We start from the raw sequence: 19,013 nt of genomic DNA, 5'->3' as shown, positions 1-19,013 counted from the left end.
TGCGCGCGGGCCAGCGCCCGGAGCTCTGGGCATGCTCAGTTGCGCGGGCAGGGCTCCGGGCGCGAGCTGGGCTCCTTCTGCACCACATTCATCCGCTGCCAACGGGAGCCGCCGGGCGCTCGCAGGCTCCGCGCGCTCTGCCCGCGGGAGGACCCTGCCGCCCCGCACCGCCGCCGAGCCCCGCGCAGCTGCCTCGTTGCCTCCTGGAGCCATGGCAGGGCTCAGTCACCCCGCTACCTTCGGCCGGGCCACTCACGCCGTGGTGCGGGCGCTGCCGGAGTCCCTCGGCCAGCATGCTCTGAGGAGCGCCAAAGGCGAGGAGGTGGATTTCGCCCGCGCGGAGCGGCAGCACCAGCTCTACGTGGGCGTGCTGGGCAGCAAGCTGGGGCTGCAGGTGGTGGAACTGCCGGCAGACGAAAGCCTCCCGGACTGCGTGTTCGTGGAAGACGTGGCCGTGGTGTGCGAGGAGACGGCCCTCATCACCCGACCCGGGGCGCCGAGCCGGAGGAAAGAGGTAAGTCCGCCGGGCGACGCAAGGGGCGCGGCCGGAGACGCGCGCCAGGCCCTCCCCCGCCGCCCGCGGCCGAGTTGCCCAGGGATAGCGGAATTGGCACCCGGGCTTGTTCAAAACTTCCCATTTTGGGGAGCGGGTGACAGAGAGAGTCAGTGAGAAGTTCATTGTTCACGCCTCCCGGCTGTCTGTCCGCGCAGCTTGGGTGCCATCAAAACGATCCGAGTGAGTGTTGTTTGTGCGGACTCGGTCAGGTGGGTGGGATGGGGAATCCGTCTCACAGGCGTTTTTATTACTAAGGATTAAACAACACCAACAAAGACAATATTACTGAATGTTCTCTAGTAAATGGGGACAGGGAGGAGTGCCGCCCCCAGCGGGCAGGCGGAGGCTGGGCGGGGGCTTCAGTCCGTGACACTGCAGCCTCCTAGTCCTGCCTGTAGCTGGGAGCAGGGTGGGCTGGATGAATAAACGAGGTTTCAGTGCGCACAGAATTGGGAGTGTCCGGAGTTACTTTTCAGTGATGGCAAGTGATTCCTGTAGAACAGAACTGGCAATTAAATGAATGTAAAGAGAGGAAGTGTTTTGTTGCAGAGCAGTGGCAAATATGCAGATGAGGTACACTGTGTTGGGTTTGTGGGTGTAAGTGTTTGGTTAGAAATGGTTGTTTCACAAGTTCCATAATTTTTATTCTCTTTTTATAAACTCACAGCAATTAAAAGAGCTTTTAGTGTTCTCAAGGGATAGTGACTACTTTAACATATTGCCACTTGTGAAAATGACTGTGATTGCTTTAAACACAGTGTAGGTTAGTGGGGAGACAAATAGAGTGAAATTGGATTTTAAAATGCCATCTGTCTTGGAATTCTTCTCATTACCATGAAGAGCCCAGGCTCAATACTCCAGTAGCTGTTGACATCCAATGGATGCAAGGAGTTAATGGTGTCCTTCATATCTGAGATTTAGGGATTTCTTTTCTTTTTCCTTTTATTAAAATTCACCTTACATGGGAAACACCTCATAGAGTTTATGATTGAACTATGTTTATTTTGGGAGCTCTGGTAGCATAGTGCCTAAGGCACTTGACTACTAACCAGAAGGCTGGCGGTTCAAACCCACCAGCCACTCGTTGGAAGGAAGATGGGGCAATCTACTTCCGTAGTGATACTGCCTCGGAAACCCAAGGAGGGGTCGCTATGAGTCGGGTACGACTTGACAGCATATAACAACAACAACATGTTTATTTTACATGTACTCTGCTACTTGGCTGATGGAATCTTCTGTGGTCTATGAGAAAAAGCATATCCTGTTTGTTTCTCATTGAGATAATCACCTTTCTTCCTCATGCCTTAGGAGAAAACCAAGGAGCTCTGGTAAGCACAGTGCCTAAGGCATCTGACTGCTAACCAGAGGTTGGTGGTTCAAACCCACCAGACACTCCGCAGAAGCAAGACTGGGCAATCTACTTCTGTAAAGATTTACCACTTCAGAAACCCATTGGGGGTCACTATGAGTTGGAATAGACTCCACCGCAATGCGTTTAGTTTTTGTTTTTTTTTTTTGGTTTAGCAAAAAAACCAAGGGTAACAGGTCTCATTCTCTTTTATCTCCTTTGCCCTTTTATCTCCTTTGCCACACCTTACCATCTTGGAATCTGTGAGGTGCCCTACTCAATTTTTTTTTTTTTAAATAATGTATTTTGTTTTTGTTGTTGAGAATATACACAGCAGAGCACACATCAATTCAACAATTTCTACATGTACAAGTGAATTGCTTACATTCTTCAAGTTGTGTGACATTCTAACTTGCCTTTTTCCAAGTTGTTCACTTCCATTAACATACAGTCACTGCCCCCTAAGTTTCCTATCAGATCTTTTGAGTTGCTGTTGTCAATTTGATTTCATACAGCTAGATCTTAGAAGAGCTCAGTGCTCCAGGCGGACTTTGTTTACTAGTTAAGCTGAACTATTGTTTGGCTTTAAGAAGACTTCAGGAGATCTTTTTGGTTTAAGGTTTAAAGATTATCTCAGGGAAATAGTTTCAGAAATTCAACCAGCAAGAAAGCTTCTAGAACTAATAGAAAAATTTTGCAAACTTGCAGGGTACAAGGTCAACAAACAAAAGCTGACTGACTTTCTACACACCAGCAGTGAGAAATCTGAAAGGGAAATGATTCCATTTATAATAGCATCTGTCATTGATTGAATTGTGTCCCCCCAAAATATGTATCAATTTGTCAGGGCCACAGTTCTCAGTATTATGTAATTTTCCTCCATTTTGTGATCTTATGTAATTATTCTATGTGTTGTAAATGTTTAATGAGGCTGGATGAGAGGCAGTTATGTTAATGAGGCAGGATGCAATCTACAGGGTTAGGTTGTATTTTGAGTCAATCTCATTTGAGATATAAAAGGGATGAAACAGTCTAGCAGAGATCAGAGGAACCTGACCACCACCAAGAAAGAAGAGTTGGGAGCAGAGCCTGTCCTTTGGATCCAGGGTCCCAGTGCTAGGAACCTCCTAGACATGGGAAATTGATGCCAAGACACATGGAGATCTCCAAGGAATGCCAGACCCACAGATGCTGAAAGAAAACAAGGATCTCCCTCCTACCTGTGAACCAGAAGAGAGAAAAAGGCTTCCCCTAAAGCTAGCACTCTGAATTCAAGCTTGTAGCCTCTAACTTGTGATATTTCTATAGAAGCACTAGATAACCAAAACAGCGTCTAAGGGAATAGAATACCTAAGAATGAATTTAACCAGGGATAAAATTTATACAATGAAAATTATAAAATACTGCTGAAAGAAATTAAAGAACAATTAAATAAATTGAAAGATTTTTTTTTGTTTACACATTGGAAGACTTAATATTGTTAAGATGTCAGTACTATGCAAAGCAATCTATAGATGCAATGCAATCCCAATCAAAATTCTAGCAGCTTTCTTTGCAGAATGGAAAAATCAGTCCTCAACTTTAAATGAAATAGCAAGAGGCCCTGAATAGCTAAAGCACTGTTGAAAGAGAAGGACGAAGTAGGAAGACTCATACTTCTTGGTTGTAAAACATACTATACAGCTATAGTAATCAGAACAGCCTGGTACTAGTATAACAATTGGCACACAGACCAAGGAATAGAATGGAGAGTTCAGAAATAAACCCACACATCTGTTGTCAACTGATTTTTGACAAGGGTGTTAAGTATATCCAATCACAAAAGAAAAATTTATAGAATAAATAGAATACTGAGATTCCACATCCAGAAAAATTAAACAGGATATATGCCTCAAACCATATACAAAAACAAATTCAAAATGGGGTAAAGACCTAAATGTGAAAACTAAAATCATACAATTCTTAGAAGAAAATGTAGGGACAAGTCTTTCAGACCTAGCTTTTAATAGTGGGTTATTTAATGTAATCACAAAAGCACAAATAGCAAAAGACAAAATAAATAAATGGGACCTTGTAACAATTAAAACCTTTTGTTTCATGAAAGACTTAACCAGAAAGTGAAAAGACAAGCCACCAAGTGGGAGAATATCTTCAGAAACCTTATATCTGATAATATCTACTAACCAAAACGTATATAAAACTTCGATAACTTACTAATGAAAAGACAGTGAGTCCCACTCTATTTTAAACTGACAAAGACTGTAACTCTATTTGAATACTTTCTACTGTTCTAGGTATATGGTAGAGCTATTGTTAGTACTTGCAAGAATAAAATAGATTTTAAAATGGTGTTTCCAAAAACAGTACTCATTTGATGAGGATAGTCCAATTTCCTTTTAAGAGACCATCCCCACTTTTATTTATCTATTTCATTTTATTCCTATAACAAAACTTTCCAAAATTTGTCTTTTCTTATAGTCAAGTGGTCAGTGATCTTTCTTCCCTGAACCAATTTTAAGGCGTACATTTTAAATTGGCTTCATTTTTATATCAGCCTTGTGGCCACTGCCAGAAGTATCATAGTATCCACCCACCACTGCCATGGACTCCATTCCAACTCACAGCAACCCTATAGGACAGAGTAGAACCACCCTATTGGGTTTCTGGGGCCGTAAATCTTTATGGAAGCAGATTGCCTCTCTTTTCTCCTGCAGAATGCTGATGGATTCAGACCACAGACCTTTTGGTTAACAACCCAATGCTTTAACCACTGCACCACCAGAGTGCCTAATAATAATGTAGTTGACAAAAAATATTTGATTGGATCTCAGTACCAACACTTCCTAATTTTGTGACTTTGGGGAAATAATCTCTTATGTCAGATTTTTCATCTGTAAAGCGGCCACGTTGTTGTTATTGTTAGATGTCATTGAGTCAGCACCAACACATAGTGACTCTGTGTACAACAGCACAAACACTATCTGGTCCTGCGCCATCCTCACAATCTTGGCTATGCTTGAGCTCATCATTGCAGGCACTGTGTCGGTCTGTCTTTTTGAAGGTCTTCTCCTTCTTCACTGACTCTCTACTTTACCAAGCATGATATCCTTTTCCAGGGACTGGTCCTTTCTGGCAACATGGCCAAAGTAAATGAGGTGAAGTCTGGACATTCTTGCTTCCAAGGAGCATTCTGGGTGGACTTCTTCTAGGATAGATATGTTCACTTTTCTGGCAGTCCATTATGTTTTCACTATTCTTTGCCAGCATCATGGTTCAAAGGCATCAACTCTTCTTCAGTCTTCTTTATTCATTGTCCAGCTTTCACGTGCATATAAGGCAATTAAAAATACCATGGCTTGAGTCATGCTCACCTTTAATCTTCAAAGTAACATCTTTGCTTCTTAAAATGTTGAAGAGGTCTTCTGCAGCAGATTTTCCCAGTGCAATATGACCTATAATTTCCTGACTGCTGCTTCCATGGGTGTTGACTGTGGATCCAAGTAAAATAAAATCCCTGACTTCAATCTTTTCTCCATTTACCATGCTGTTGCTTATCAATCCAGTTGTGAGGATTTTTGTGTTTTTTATGTTGAGATGTAATCCGTACTGAAGACTGTAGTCTTTCATCTTCATCAGTAATCCTTCAAGTCCTCTTCACTTTCAGCAACTAAGATTGTGTCATCTGCATATTGCAGGTTGTTAATAGTTCTTCCTCAATCCAGATGCTGTGTTCTTCTTTGTGTAGTCCAGCTTCTTGGATTATTTGCTCAGCATATGGGTTGAGTAAGTATGGTGAAAGGGTACAACCCTGATACACAGCCTTGCTGATTTTAAACCATGTAGTATCCCCTTGTTCAGTTCAAATATCTATATATGGTTTCCTCATGAACACATTAACTGTTCTGGAATTCCCATTCTTTTCAGTGTTATCCATAATTTGTTATGATCCACACAATCTAATGCTTTTTGCATAGTCAATAAAACACAGGTAGACATCTTTATGGTATTCTTTGCTTTGAGCCAAGATCCATCTGACATCAGCAAGGTTTTCTCTAGTTCCACATCGTCTTTGGAATCCACCTTATATTTCTGGAAGTTCCCTGTCAGTGTATTGCTGCAGCTGTTTTTGAAATATCTTTACTTGTGTATTTTACTTGTGTGTGATGTTAATGATATTTAATAATTTCTACATTCTGTTGCATCACCTTTCTCTTGAATGGGTCCAGATATGGATCTTTTCCAGTAAATTAGCCAGGTAGCTGTCTTCCAGATTTCTTGGCATAAACGAGTAAGCACCTCCAGCATTGCATCAGTTTGTTGAAACATCTCTATGGGTATTCTGTCAATTCCTATTCAGGTCTTTTATTTCAGCATTTCTTCCACTCACTTTAGCTACTCTCCATTCAAGAGCAAGTTTCAGAGTCTCTTCTGACAACCATTTTGGTCTTTTCTTCCTTTCTTGTCTTTTTAATGACCTTTTGCTTTCTTCATGTTTGATGTTCTTCATGTTATCCCACAATTTGTCTGGTTTTTGGTCATTGGTGTTCAATGTGTCAAATCTTTTCTTCAGATGCTCTCTAAATTCAGGTGAGATATAATCAAGATCATAGTTTGGCTCTTGTGGACTTTTTTTTCATTGTCTTCACAGCTTCAACTTGAACTTCCATATGAGCAATTGATAGTCTGTTCCACAGTCAGCTCCTGGCTTTGTTTGGGCTGAAGATATTGAGCTTCTCCATCAGTTCTTTCCACAGATATAGTTGATCTGATTTCTGTGTATCCTATCTGGTGAGGTCCACATGTATAGCCACTGTTTATGTTGTTGGGAAAAAAAGGTGGTCATAATAATACCTATTTCACAAAGCTGTTGTAATTTATTAATCCATCTGAAATTTAGAATATAGGATACTTAATGAATGTTAATAATCATTATTCATGTACAATTTACTCATGGGAGATTTACTCATTCATGGGTGGTAAGAAGTCCATTTTACGCTGAGGTACAGTGACAATTTCCCTTCACATTGTGCAGAGGAGTTTTCTTCACACTTTAGGTCACTTTCTAATTTGCTGTGTGGCAGTGCTTCCCAGCTTGTTTCCCCTCCTGATAGGTGGTCTTTCCCAAAAGTGCCTTTACCCACAGCACATGATCTGGATCACCAGGATCACAGACCTTTCTGCCAGAGAGAGGAAAATGGGGCAGTCTGTGTATGACTGGGTGCTTCTGGAAAGCAAGTCCATGTAGGGCAACACTCTTTGATATCTCTGACAGCACCAATTCAGTGTCTTGGGAGGTGTTGATAAATACTTGTTAACTGAATAAATGCAATGCTAATTAGCTAATACAGATAAGCAAGTACAGATAACCAAGTGAAACCTGTGAGAGCCAGAATGTGATGGGATTGCCTTGTTTTTCTGGTCTAGAAAGTTTTCTGCCTTTGAAAGGGTACAGTCGTCTTACTACTTTTCTACCACTTCTCACTCATTTTAGTGGAAAATATTCGTGTTTTCCTTCTCTAACAGGTTTCTGCCTTACAGTTTCTGGCTTTCACAGGTTTTACTCATTATACTATACATTGTTACTATCTATATCTATATCTAGCTATATCTATATGTATATATACACCTCACAATTCCTATTTATGCTTGAATTCTCAGTTTACTATCATCATTAATGTTAATACTAATATTTATATTACATAATATAATATGATATATACCAAAAAAACCAAACTCGCTGCCATCAAGTCAATTCCAACTCATAGCAACCCTCTTTGGGTTTCTGAGGCAGTAAATCTTTATGGAAGTAGATATATAGATACAGACATATATGTCAATGTAAGGTCTAGGGATATCATTGCTGATATTATATTGATCTTGGCTGAAAGCAAAGAATATCAGAAAGATGTTTGCTTGTATTTTATTGACTATGGAAAGGCATTTGACTTTGTGGATCATAAGAAATTATGGATGATATTGTGAGGAATGTTGTTGTTGTTGTTATGTACCAAGGAATAAGAGTTCCAAAACAATTAATTGTGCTCATAAGGAACCTCTACATAGACCAAGAGGCTGTTGTTTGAACAGAACAAGGGATACTGCATGGTTTAAAATCTGGAAGTGTGTGTATCAGGGTTGTATCCTTTCACTCCACTTATTAAATCTGTATGCTGAACCAATGATCCGAGAAACTGGACTATATGAAGAAGAACATGGTATCAGGATTGGAGGAAGAACCATTAACAGCCTGCAATATGCAGATGACACAACTTTGGTTGCTGAAAGTGAAGAGGACTTAAAGCACTTACTGATAAAAATCAAAGACTGCAGTTGTCAGTATGGATTACATCTCAACATAAAGAAAACAAAAATCCTCACAACTGGGTCGATAAGGAACATCATGATGAATGGAGAAAAGATCGAAGTTGTCAGGGATTTCCTTTTTTTTGAATCCACAATCATTACCTATGGAAACAGCAGTCAGGAAATAAGATGTTGTATTGCACTTGGCAGATATGCTGCAAAAGACCTCTTTAAAATGTTAAGGAGCAAAGATGTCTCTTTGAAAACTTAAACAAAAAACAAACAAACAAAAAAAAACCAAGCTCCCTGCCATCGAGTTGCTTCCGACTCATTTCAACCCTTCCTTGGGTTTCCGAGGTAATAGCTCTACGGAAGTAGATTGCCCAGTCTTCCTTCCAAGAAGTGGCTGGTGGGTTTGAACCTCCAGCCTTCTGGTTAGCAGTCAAATGCCTTAGGCACTATGCCAGGTGCACCTAATCCAAGCCATGGTATTTTCAATAGCTTCATATGTATGTGAAAGCTGGACAGTGAATAAGGAGAGCAAAGAAAAGTTGATCCTTTGAATTCTGTTGTTGGTGAAAAATACTGAAAATATTATGGACTTCCAGAAAAATGAACAAACCTGTCTTGGAAGAAGTGTGGCCATTTGGAAAGGAGAATGGCCAGACTTAGTCTCACCTACTTTGGTCATGTTGTCATGATATTCCTTGGAGAAGGATATCACGCTTGGTAGAGAGCAAAAAAGTCGAAGCTCCTCAACAATGTGAATCAACACAGTGACTGCAACAGTGGGTTTAAGCATAGCAAGGATTGTGAGGATGGCGCGTGACTGGGCAGTATTTTGTTCTGTTGTACCTTGGGTCACTATGCGTCTGAGCTTACTTGACAGCACTTAACAACACACACGTGTGTGTGTGTGTGTGTGTATAAAACAAATATATATATACACACATATATATATATTTTCATGTGACAGTTGCCTTCCTATGTAATTCTGTAACAGCCAATGCATTATTTAAAAACTGTTATCACTAAACATCTTGCATGCCTTGTTTCACTCTCCATTACATTCTCTTGATCATGTCCCTTATCACATTGAAATTCTTGGTGGGCCCCCATTGTTCTTAGATAAACCCTATGGAGTTTACCCTTCGAACTTCATCTCTAGCCACTAGAACCTCCCTGACTGCAGCCACCTTCCAACTCAAGGCACAGGCTGGGTTTTTTCACTCAAGCTCTCCATGTTACCCTATTCTGGACCTTAGTATCCATTTCTTCTTTGCGTGGGACATTTTCCTTCCTTATGCTCCTCCTTCCTTTTACCTCACAGTTCCTATTAATGTTTGAGTTCTCAGTTTACTATTACCATTAATATTAATACTAATATTTATTGAGTGCTTGCCATTTTCCAATGTGCCAGATTTATCACATGTATTTAGTTTAATACTGATGGCAACGCTTTGAGCTGGACACTGTGTAGTACCATTATTTATATTATTCCTTATGTATAGTCATTATAGTCAATGGCACTAAGGCTAGAGAGATAAAGTAAATGAACCAAGATTGGAGAGTTGGTTATCAGTGGTCCCAAATTTGAACTCAGGTTTCCAGGACTCCAAATCCCAACCACTGATATTAAATATCATTTTTCCAAGTATGGAATTAGTTCTCCTTTTATATATAAGCTCCTATAACCCTTGTGCTGTGGTGGCGTAGTGCCTAAGGCACTTGACTGCTAATCAGAAGGCTGGTGGTTCAAATGTACCAGCCACTTCTCGGAAGGAAGGTTGGGCAATCTACTTCTGTAGTGATACCGCCTCGGAAACCCAAGGAGGGGTCACTATGAGTCAGCTCCGACTCCACGGCAGTGAGTTTGGTTTGGTTATAACCTGTGTACTTCCTTTTGTGGTATTTATCATGCCATATGGTAATTGTCTGTATACCTTCCTGTATCTCCCACTATTGTATAAATAGTGAGAATAGGGATCATGTCTGCATTGTTCAACTTTTTATTCCCAGGGTCTTACACATGATAATTAATCAGCAAATATTTTGTTGAATAAATCTCACCATGATTTTAGGAAATCTTAGTTCTGCCTCCTTATGACATATTTGGTATTTTGCATGCATTTCTAATTAAGTAACATCCCGAATGTTTCATTACAAATATAGGAGTTCTGGTGGCAGAGTGGGTAAATCAATTGGCTGCTAACCAGGCTGACAGTTCAAACCCACCAGCTTCTCTGCAGGAGGAAGATGAGGCAGTCTACTTCTATAAAGATTTCTAAGTATTGGTGGTTTATAACTTTCTTTCTCTGGTGGTGGTGGTTTGTTTAATTTTGTTTTCTTTCTTCTTTTTTTTTCTTTTTTACTAAATCCTGGGAAATTCTACCTTAATTAAAACATCATGTTATGTTTAATGGCCTTTCTTTCTCGGAAGGACCGAGAACTGAATTCAAGACAGTACCTGTTCTGTGAAGCCTTAGTGTTTGTTAAAATGAAATTTTCAAAAAGATTAGTGAAACAAAGACCATGTCTACCAAAGCTTAAGTTCTAGTTAAAGAAACTATGTGTACAGAATGTTAACAAATAATATTAAATGTCTACTAACTCTGTTTTCAGTAACATAAATATTTTTAATGCCTTTAATACTCTGAATATAAATTAGCCTTAAGAAGCCTGTCATGCTTTAAATGAATCTAGATTACGTTTTAGAGAAAAAAAGCCCAAAAACTTAGTGTTGCCTTCTAAGTGTCAGAGTCCTATAAACAGATATTGAAGAGCTAAAGTAGGACAAATTGGGTATGAGAATTATTGCTATTTAAAATTTAATTTTTGTATAGGTTATACCTGCTTATAGTACCAGATTTTAAAAGTACAAGAGAATATGGAATAAAAGTAAGTCTCTTTCCCTGTACCTTTGCACCCTGGCTACTCATTTCCTTCCTTAGAGGCAACTACTAATGCAGTTTTCTTGAGTTTCCTTGTTCTTAGTACCTCATAAATGATCAACTGGCAAGCTTACTCAAGCAAAATTGTGAAATACATTCTGTGCCCTTTCATCCTCTTTCAGAGACTTTTCCCAGGTAACAAGTATTAATACCCAGCATATTCTGTTAGGAGAAAAACCATGAAGACACACTTGCACAAAGGCAGTAATGGCTTTAATTGTCCTTTCCTGGAGTATTTGCATTCTTAGGTGCTGATTTAGGAAGAAGGCAGTGCTAAGCACAAGGTAATAAATCCTCAAGGGAGAATTATGAATGAGGGCATAAATGGAGGGGGTGTGCAGTATGAATTTGAGTGGAAGTGCCTTCAGTTAACTATTAGGATCTATAGTTTTTCTCTGGATTTATTCCTTGGTTAGGGGAAAAAACAAACAAACAAAAACACATAATTATGTTGCTCCCAGAGGCAAGGTGAACACCAAGATCAAGTCTGAGGGCAGTAGTGAATGTGTGCCAAGTTTATATGTTTTGTTGTGTGTGCATAGATACACATGCACATAATCTTTATACATTGTCATAGTTAATCTTCCTAAGAATTCTTAAAAAACTGACATTATTATTAGTCTTTTTAAAAGATAAGGAAACTGAGGCCTAGGTAGCAGGTTAAGTAATTTGTCCAAAGTCACACAACTAATAAGTGGCAGAACTGAGATTTTCATAAAAACATCAGATCACTTTTTGCTTAAAGTGATTGCTGCCAGTTTTAGTTTATCATAACAGAATGTTACATGAGTACAAAATATCTACCTGAATCCCATTTACAAACTAATAATATACACTCTATCTTGGACATTGACTTAAGTAAATCATTTTACTTCTCATCTCTCATAGATGAGGAGCTCTGGTAGTGTAGTGTCTAAGGCACTTGACTGCTAACCAGAAGACTGGCAGTTCAAACCCACCAGCCACTCCTCGGAAGGAAGGAAGGTTGGGCAATCTACTTCCATAGTGACACTGTCTCGGAAACTCAAGGAGGGGTCGCTATGAGTTGGGTCCCACTCGATGGCACATCAGAACAACAACTCTCATAGATGAGAGTAGATCATTTTTATTTTAGAAAAAAAAAAATAATAATTGAGTCATTCACATGAGTCCCCTAAACTGCTAGGCACAGTCTGTGCAAGATAGTACACGTAATTTATCTTATGTACCAGTAAAGTATATGTTTTTTTTTTTTTTTTTAAATGCACACATTGCCCTAAACTTCTGTTTAACTTCAGGTGCGAAAACTGCCGTAAACCATAATTAGAAATAACTCTCAGCAAGATGGAATGTGAACATGCAGGAAGCTTTTCATATGGCAGATTAACGGTTCTTGATAAATTGTCACCTCCAACTGGTTAGAACAACTGCTCCTTTTCAGGATGTTTCTTTTTTAATTCTTACATGGCCTTGGCAGTAAACCTTTGGAAAGTGATATATTTGAAAGACTAGGATCCATCTAATTATGTAATCTATTCCCACGCAGTTAATCTTGAAAGCCTTGAAAATAAAGAACAACAACAAACTTAACTAGGGAGTGACTGTTATTAGATACTGTTAGCTGAAAATGAGCTTTCTACAGAGATTCTTAGAATCATTAGAAGATTAAGAAGTCAAGGAGGAATACATCTCTTGTAATTCAGATATGCTGGAAAATTGTTTCTGCTTGTATCCGAATTCTTATTGCACTCAGATTTCTTCAAAATTAGTTTGATTACAGTAATAGTAGATATCCACCCATTGTCATAAACCACAGAGAAATCTTCTTAAGACGTTTGAGCAAACAGATTTACATTTCACTGGCTTTGCATTGTAAGTAAGTTATTCATGGCTTCTTATGCACCTCAATATAAATTTGGAGATGCATGTTTAAAAAATGAGTGCTGGTTATTATTTCATAAGTCTTTGCTATTGAAATCTGAAACCACTTCAAAAGGCTTATTTGCTTTTTAACTTGAGTTCTGGATATGTGGTTGGGCTCATCCTCTTCCAGGGGATATCGTAATTAAAGATAAAATAACTAAAATCTTAATTAGAAAAAAAAGGTTTCCTTAATATCTATGTAGACCACAGTGCCTTATGCACCACAGATGGTCAGTAAATATGTGTTTACTCTAACTGAATCTCAGATGTTCCATCAAAATGCTCACCTATCCTTTGACATTAGCTTCTGGTACTTTCTCTAAATTGAAATTAGGTATTAAATGTCAGACTCCTCAGATTCATTTCACAAACAGACCCTTTTCAACGGAATAGATACGCAGGGGTAATCTCATACACAAATCCCATTTAAAAATGTATGGGTATAATACCATCCTAGTTCACTTTGTCTTTGTCAAATAATTTAATAATGTACACTATCTTCCTGGAGCTGCGTGCTAAAGGAGCAGGAGCAATACATAGAAAGGAATAAATCACCAGACTCCAGACTGTTGTTTCTAATGTCTCGATCATCTGAGCAACTAGGACAAGAGAAATTGGCACAGGAGAATGCAAAGGTAAAAGTACAGTTTCCTCCAGGATTAGTTTCATGTTGTCCAACAAATCAATGTAGGCAAGGACCTAACTAGTTTAGGTTAGCAAATAAAGTGAATAGAACTTTTAAGTTACTTTTACAGCTAGCTGAAGGGCCATATAGGGGTAATTGTCATTGCAGTGAAAGTGTATACATAAATATTTTGCTTTATTTAAATCTATATGAGTAAATAAATCTTTACCTTCATTAAAAATGTTTTAACCTTGATTTCTTTATTTTTCTTTTGTTTAAGTACTAAAGTTTTCTAATTTGCCTATGGCAGGAATTATGAATGCTTTTGAAAGTGAAGTGACAGTAGCTGTGTCATTTGTCTTTGCTTATGCATTCTGCAATTGTCTATTATGTGCCAGACCCAATGTGCTAAGAAGATTTAGCTGAATTAGGTATAGCCACTGCCCTTGAGGACCTTAAGAGTCCAACTGGGAAGGCAGATCACTGCCAGATACTTGTAAACAGGAGGGCATTGGGACAGATTTATGACAGAGCTCTTCTTGGCACTGTGGAAGCTTCAGGAGTTGTGTCTGACCCATGCCAGGGCTTTTTCAAAAGAAGTAATTAAAACGAACAATTAAGTGAGTTCAGATGAACCAGAGGAAAGCAAAAGAGGTGAAGTCCCCCAGAGTTAGAAAGCAATATGAGATAGGATGGGAGTGTATATGATAATACAAATTTCATTAGTGTTGGAAAGGATGCAGAATTTAAAAACAACAACAACAACAACAATACCCCCTGTTTTGTGTCTTCTCTGATCTCTGCAATTTCAGATCTTCAGTTCAGAGTTATCCAAGAGAACCGTATCCATAACTGTATCTGCTCTTGGGGCAAGAGGAATTTGGCCTTGCCATCCCCTCTTTTCTTCTACTCATGTATTCTAGAAGGATCTGGCACCACTTCCAGGATTCCTGACGAGGCCCATTTGGGAACAGTGTAGCCTACTGTGGAATGGACTGAAGTCCAAGACCCATTTCTTGATATTGCTGGAATGCTAGATTGTGACAAAGCACTTTTTTTTTTTTGTCCAAGAAGTCATCAGTGTGTTATTTGTTAGACAGTCATTTTCTTCTTTTGCCCCCAAATTTGCCACATTAGAATGCATCAGCCAAACCTGGCATCCCTAAATATATAGGTATTTAATGTATAACATTACTCATGTCTTTGGCATGTAAGAGAAAACTAATTCATATTTGCTGTTGAAATGTGTTTTTTAATTTACAAATCTTTCTGTGCTGGCAGTAGGCAGCATCAAACCTAAGACTTACATAAATCAAAAGGCTGAGCTGAGCCTGCATCTGTAATCATGGGTTGGGCCTTGAATATGTTAGAGGAGGCTTCGTGGTGAGAAATACAACATCTTCCTGGGTTTCAGGGGATACAGTTTTTAGTTTTTCAGTGATGCTAAGATACAACATTCTTTCCAGCTTGGAGATGGTGTACTTTCCTTTTGGAACTTGTATTGCATTAGAGTGTGACGTTGAGAAATAATGACTTCAGGGGGTGGAATTGGTGGAGAGATGATAACTTAGATTTCTGAGATGTGATTGGGGTTTGGTGAATAAAAAATGTTGGATTTTATTCAACCCAAGATATTATGCTGGTTCTGCTTAATTAATCAATCATATAAACTCATCCTTTGCTAATGGTAATCCATTATGAGATGAAGTTGAATTTTCTAAATCTATTTCAAAGGCTCTGCTTATTCAGCCATTTATAGTACATTTGATAAGTGATTTTCCCTTTAGAAAACTTTAAATTAAAGCCATCGAAATAGAATAAGATCCCTAGACCCCCATAATCTCTACAATCCCACATCACTTTCACCAGTTGTCTGCCAGTTGATGTTTCTGTGCTAAATGTGAGTCAGTTGCCTGGAGAAAGGGAGAGTGAGTGTTTAAGAGGTGTAAGATGAGTTTTCTCTTACAACTAAAAGTCTTGACTTGCCATGGCAATTCTTTTCTTACATCTTCTAACACATGTGGCAATTTCTATTCCTGATGGTAAAATTTTAATTTTTTTTTTAAATTTTGAGTTTTGTCTTTCAAAGCTGCATAAAATTATTTTTGAGTTACTCATTTAAATATACCTTTTCTGTCATTAGAAATATAGACTTACATATGTAATAATTGTGTACAATAATATAATTGTACATATAATTAGTTATGTACAAATTGTTTGCTAACACTGTAGAATATAGATGTAAAATTATTTTTAAAAATTTGGAGGTAGGCTTATGGTGAACCTAGACATTTTTGGCCTGAAGTGATTCAGAGAGCTGAAATTAGTGAATTAAATAATATTGGGGAGTAAGTGTGTGAGTGTGGTGCAATAACAAGATAATATTAGAAGAAAAACACATTCACTTAATTCTCTAAATTACTTTTTGACTTAAAAGGGGACTGTTATCTCAGGAAAAAGAATAATGTAACTCCTCTTTGGCTTTGGGTCATATTTTAGGCATTTGTGATGTAATTGTACTTTTCAGTTAGAGAGTTTTGTGTGGAGAAACTTAAATCTAGTATTTTGTGATACTCAAACCATTTGCTGATAGTCTTCTGTTTATCTGTATGCCATCTTGGTTTTCAACCAGATCCCTTTACTCTGATAAGTACAGTGTTGGGAGGTAGAGGGCTCCGTAGTCAAAAAGTCACTGATTTTTAAATTTTTTTCTATGTTACTCTCACACATCTCTGATGACCAAGGGCTTTAGGCCTCCCCTAATCTCAGTGCCTCCCTATACCACCCAAATACATACACTGTTCAACTGTGAGTAAAGAACAACTTCAAGATGAGACTCCTTGCACAATTTTGTTTTTTCCCCCCACAGATTGCTGTTCTCAACTCACGAGTGGGTCATGAAATCAGTTTAGTGGGTCATAAAAATAAAATTAATAAAAACTAACTTCCATTGAGTCGTTTCTGACTCATAGCAACCCCCTTTGGATTTCTGAGGTGGTAAATCTTTATGGAAGTAAATTGCTCAGTCTTCCTTCCACAGAAGTGGCTGGTGGGTTTGAACTGTCAGCCTTCTGGTTAGCCGTCAAATGCCTTAGGCACTACGCTACCAGAGCTCATTTAGCAGGTCAGAGTCAGCTCTTTCACATTTATTGTAGAAGAATCAATAGAAAATATCAAAGTGCACTGCAGCCTAGTAAGAGTGAGTACTGTGTCATGAAACTTGTTTCTTTTGTGTGTGTGTGTGTACTCAATATGTATATACAGTATATTTGTCTGTGTCCTTTTTTTTTTTAAGTACAAAAACCCACTACATTCCCTTTTAAACAAATGGCACCACTTAGCCTCTTTATAGAAATTCTAGAGGACCAAGATATTGGGTAGTCGAGTCTGGGAATGACAGCCAAAATCCCAGTGTTTTTTTTGTATGCATATCAAATCATGTTTGATTTTCACTTGTCTGAATCGACCCCTGTCTACTCAGCCAACTGGTATTGGGTCCTAATTCTATGTGTCCTAGTGGGTGTAACTGGGGAATGTGAGGAGGAGAATTGTGAACTTTACCATTGGCTAGATGCTAACTAATTCTGCCTCACCTTTGGTGACATATTCTAAATCAGCTAAGGGAAGATTACATTGATTAAGATGGGTAATCTTAGTTTTCCATCTGAACTTGCATCTTTTAGATTTTTTTTTTTTTTTTGAGAATAGGGTCAGCAGCAACACACTCTGATCCTTTTGTATCCAGAGGGGTTGTACTCCTACAGCTTCTTCCCAATAGAGTCCAAGTGGAGGGGAGCTCTGCACTGATGCCAGGAAGACGCAGGGTCAATATCCAGATTTGGCTTTGGACACTCTTGGATATGGATAGAAACTCACTACTTTTTTAGTTCAGAGAATCCCAGGAAGTGACAAAACAAGGAATATGCTGAAACATAATTCTAATTTTGTTTCTGATCACTGCCTAAATGCCGAGAAGGGACAAAAACCCACTACATTCCCTTTTAAAACCACTGGTTTCACTGCCTTTCTTTCACACTTCTGCAACATGTTAACAGTTGCTGTCGAGTCAACTCTGACTTACGGTGACACTTTTTCATAGAAATTTTAATGGTGGATTTTTTGGAAGTAGATCACTAGTCTTTTCTTCCGTGTGACTCTGGGTGGATGCAAACCTCCTGCCTTTCAGGTAGCAGCCAGGCACATGCACCACTGGAGACTTCTCTCAGTATTCAAACCAAAACCAAACTCACTGCCATGAAGTCCGTTCCGACTCACAGTGACCCCCATTGGGTTTCCAATGCTGTAAATATTTATAGAAGCAGACTGCCTCATCCTGCTAACATGGAGCAGCTGGTAGGTTCAAAGCCCTGACCTTTTGAGCAGCCGAATGCCTTAACCACTACAGCACCAGAGCTTCTTCTGTGGTATCAGATGGGGGAAATCAAGCATTTAAGTAAGAATCCCCAAAGGAAATTTAACTTTCTTCCCTAAGTAACCTCTTACGGCAATATTGGTTGATGATGGTGTCCTTCAAGTGTAAGACATTTAGATTGATATATAGATTAGAGTTCTGTGATTATAGGGAAAGAGCATGAAAATTTCAGCTCTTTTTTCCATAGTTAAGCAGACTGCTATTAAAACTGTTGTATATTCCCTCACACATGGTCTTTTGTCGCCTGCCTCCAAAAGTGTTTTGAAGATTTTCATAAGAGACATCAATGATGGAGGTAAGCAGTGTGTGGTTGTGACTGGAGAAATTGTGTGTTTTCAGGAACAGGGCTAGGAACTGTGCATCTTGGAGCTGTAATTACGTAAGAGAAAATGGGTAGTGCAATTGTCATGTTAGTGTCTGCATTTTTCTTTGTGAGCACTGAACTGGATAACTGAAGCCTCGGAGTGGTTTGCAAGAAAATTGAAGATTAATATTGCTTCTAAACTGGGCCCTAGAGAGACACTTCTTGGTGAGGGGATAAAGTAGTAGAGGTTTAAGTTAGAACATTTTCTAGAAAGTAAATGCAGAAAAACACTCAAGATATAGCCCACTGGCCTCAACGCAGCTGAGGATTCAATTATGATTCTGTACACGCACCTGAAACATTCACCTGCCCTGAGGTCAGCCTAATGACTGGAAATTCCACAAATGTAATGGCTACTGTCCCTATGGCCTTTTTTAAGACACACATACATACACATGTATAATCTCACTATACACATACTTAATCGTATTTGGATGAAATCAGTTTTGTAACAATGCCTCCCTTTTGAATAATGCTTGGTAGTAATATATGCCATCAGAAGTGCCTAGAGGAGGGATCCTTGAGTTATATT

The 19,013-nt window shown here is 39.0% G+C and overlaps 1 protein-coding gene across 1 annotated transcript in view; it reads left to right on the top strand.

The window, feature by feature from the left end:
• The first annotated feature begins 211 nt into the window (after window positions 1-211).
• DDAH1 (dimethylarginine dimethylaminohydrolase 1) overlaps window positions 212-19,013 on the top strand; it is a 230,476-nt gene continuing 211,674 nt past the window's right edge. Inside the window, exon 1 of the mRNA XM_007946170.2 lies at window positions 212-514. Within this exon, the coding sequence (XP_007944361.1) occupies window positions 212-514 (303 nt within the window). The remainder of the gene's footprint in view (window positions 515-19,013) is intronic.

Source organism: Orycteropus afer, unplaced genomic scaffold, assembly GCF_000298275.1.
Source record: "Orycteropus afer afer isolate SDZICR_OR568_19922 unplaced genomic scaffold, OryAfe1.0 scaffold00152, whole genome shotgun sequence".
Taxonomy (NCBI): domain Eukaryota; kingdom Metazoa; phylum Chordata; class Mammalia; order Tubulidentata; family Orycteropodidae; genus Orycteropus; species Orycteropus afer.
The sequence above is the reverse complement of the archived record's forward strand: the minus strand, read 5'-3'. Positions and strand labels throughout refer to the sequence as shown.